This window comes from Rhagoletis pomonella, unplaced genomic scaffold (assembly GCF_013731165.1).
Source record: "Rhagoletis pomonella isolate Grant_MI unplaced genomic scaffold, Rhpom_1.0 Rhpom_scaffold_00001, whole genome shotgun sequence".
Taxonomy (NCBI): domain Eukaryota; kingdom Metazoa; phylum Arthropoda; class Insecta; order Diptera; family Tephritidae; genus Rhagoletis; species Rhagoletis pomonella.
The window spans coordinates 28,225,911-28,227,152 of NW_023458555.1; the positions used below are offsets into that span (position 1 = coordinate 28,225,911).

Genomic DNA, 1,242 nt, shown 5'->3' on the forward strand with positions numbered 1-1,242 from the left:
TTTTTTAAACAAGTGACACGCTCTTCAAAACTGTTTACGCAATAAAGCTTTTTTCAAGTAACAGATTAAATTCTGTTACACATATAGACAGGTGCTACATATCTTTGAAAACAATTTCTAAATAAAAATTTTTTGTTTGACTCGAGATCTTTTTGAAATGTTGCATTCTATTTATTGATTAAATTTAATTTAACCTTTTAACAGGTGGCAACCCGGTTTAAAAATTATTTCGAAACAAAGCTTTCTTATAACTCTTTCGATTGACATCCATATTGTAAAACTTTATTGTACTTATAGGATTACATTTTTCAACAGGTGGCAACCCTCTTAAAACCCATTACAAAAAAAAATCTAATTTCAAATATTGTATGAAAAAGCCCAGAATCGTGACCACTGCCCCACCACAGATCATTTAAAATTCGCAAACATTTCAAGGTCAAAGAGCTTGGCATTCAAAAGCGATGCGTAAACCCCAAAGCGCCACCAAAATTATTCTTTCCAGCCAATGGTCCGCTCAAGTGATGCGTGGCATTGCCAGTCATATCCAATGTGGTCGCACGACCCGGCGAGGCCCACAAATTTGCCTTAGCAGTCGCATCGATGGTAGTCATATTGAATTGTGGTATCCGAGAAGCGGTCACTGCGGCGGCATGGCCCTGTGCGTGATTATAGCCCACACCGATGCTGGAACGATCGAATTTCAAATCATTTTGCAATTGTGTTCGAGAGTGCATAGCAGTAGCGCTGACGGCATGCGTATCATTCTTAAAGAGATTGGCATGAGCACCAGCAGATAAGGTGCTGCCAATGCCGGGCGTATGCGCGCGTTGTACCGATAAGCCATGGCCGTTGCTATTATGCAAAATATATAAGTTCTTACACTGAGTATTAAAATACAATATTTTTTATTTTATCACTTACGCACTTGCCTGCGCAAAAGTGCCCGTCACCACTGGGCCGCCCAAAGTGCTGCCGGCAGCAAAGGCGCCTACTGTCGCATTTTATTTAAGACGATGTAAACCACTCGATTTGTTGTTGGTCTGCTCGTATCGGTGTGCTTCCCAGTCACCAAGAGCAATTATAACAAAAAGCAAACAAAAGCAATAAGATAATGTGAGTCAACGGAAATTGGGCCTATGCAGAAGGCATACCAAAAAATACCCTGAGAGTCTCTATTTTAAAAATATAAGTCGATAGCGATAGGTCCGAGGGAAAGTCCACGTAAAATGATTGATGGGTATC

The 1,242-nt window shown here is 40.3% G+C and overlaps 1 protein-coding gene across 2 annotated transcripts; it reads right to left on the reverse strand.

Annotated features, from left to right (window-relative positions):
* Window positions 1-260: 260 nt before the first annotated feature.
* On the reverse strand, window positions 261-1,001 carry LOC118741934 (attacin-A; the record flags this gene model as incomplete). 2 transcript variants are annotated; one of them, XM_036473911.1, is given in 3 exon segments in its annotated part: window positions 261-412; window positions 452-852; window positions 922-1,001. In XM_036473911.1, coding segments are annotated over 2 exon segments (480 nt in total), but the record flags the coding sequence as incomplete, so codon positions are not given.
* Between the last annotated feature and the right edge of the window lie 241 nt (window positions 1,002-1,242).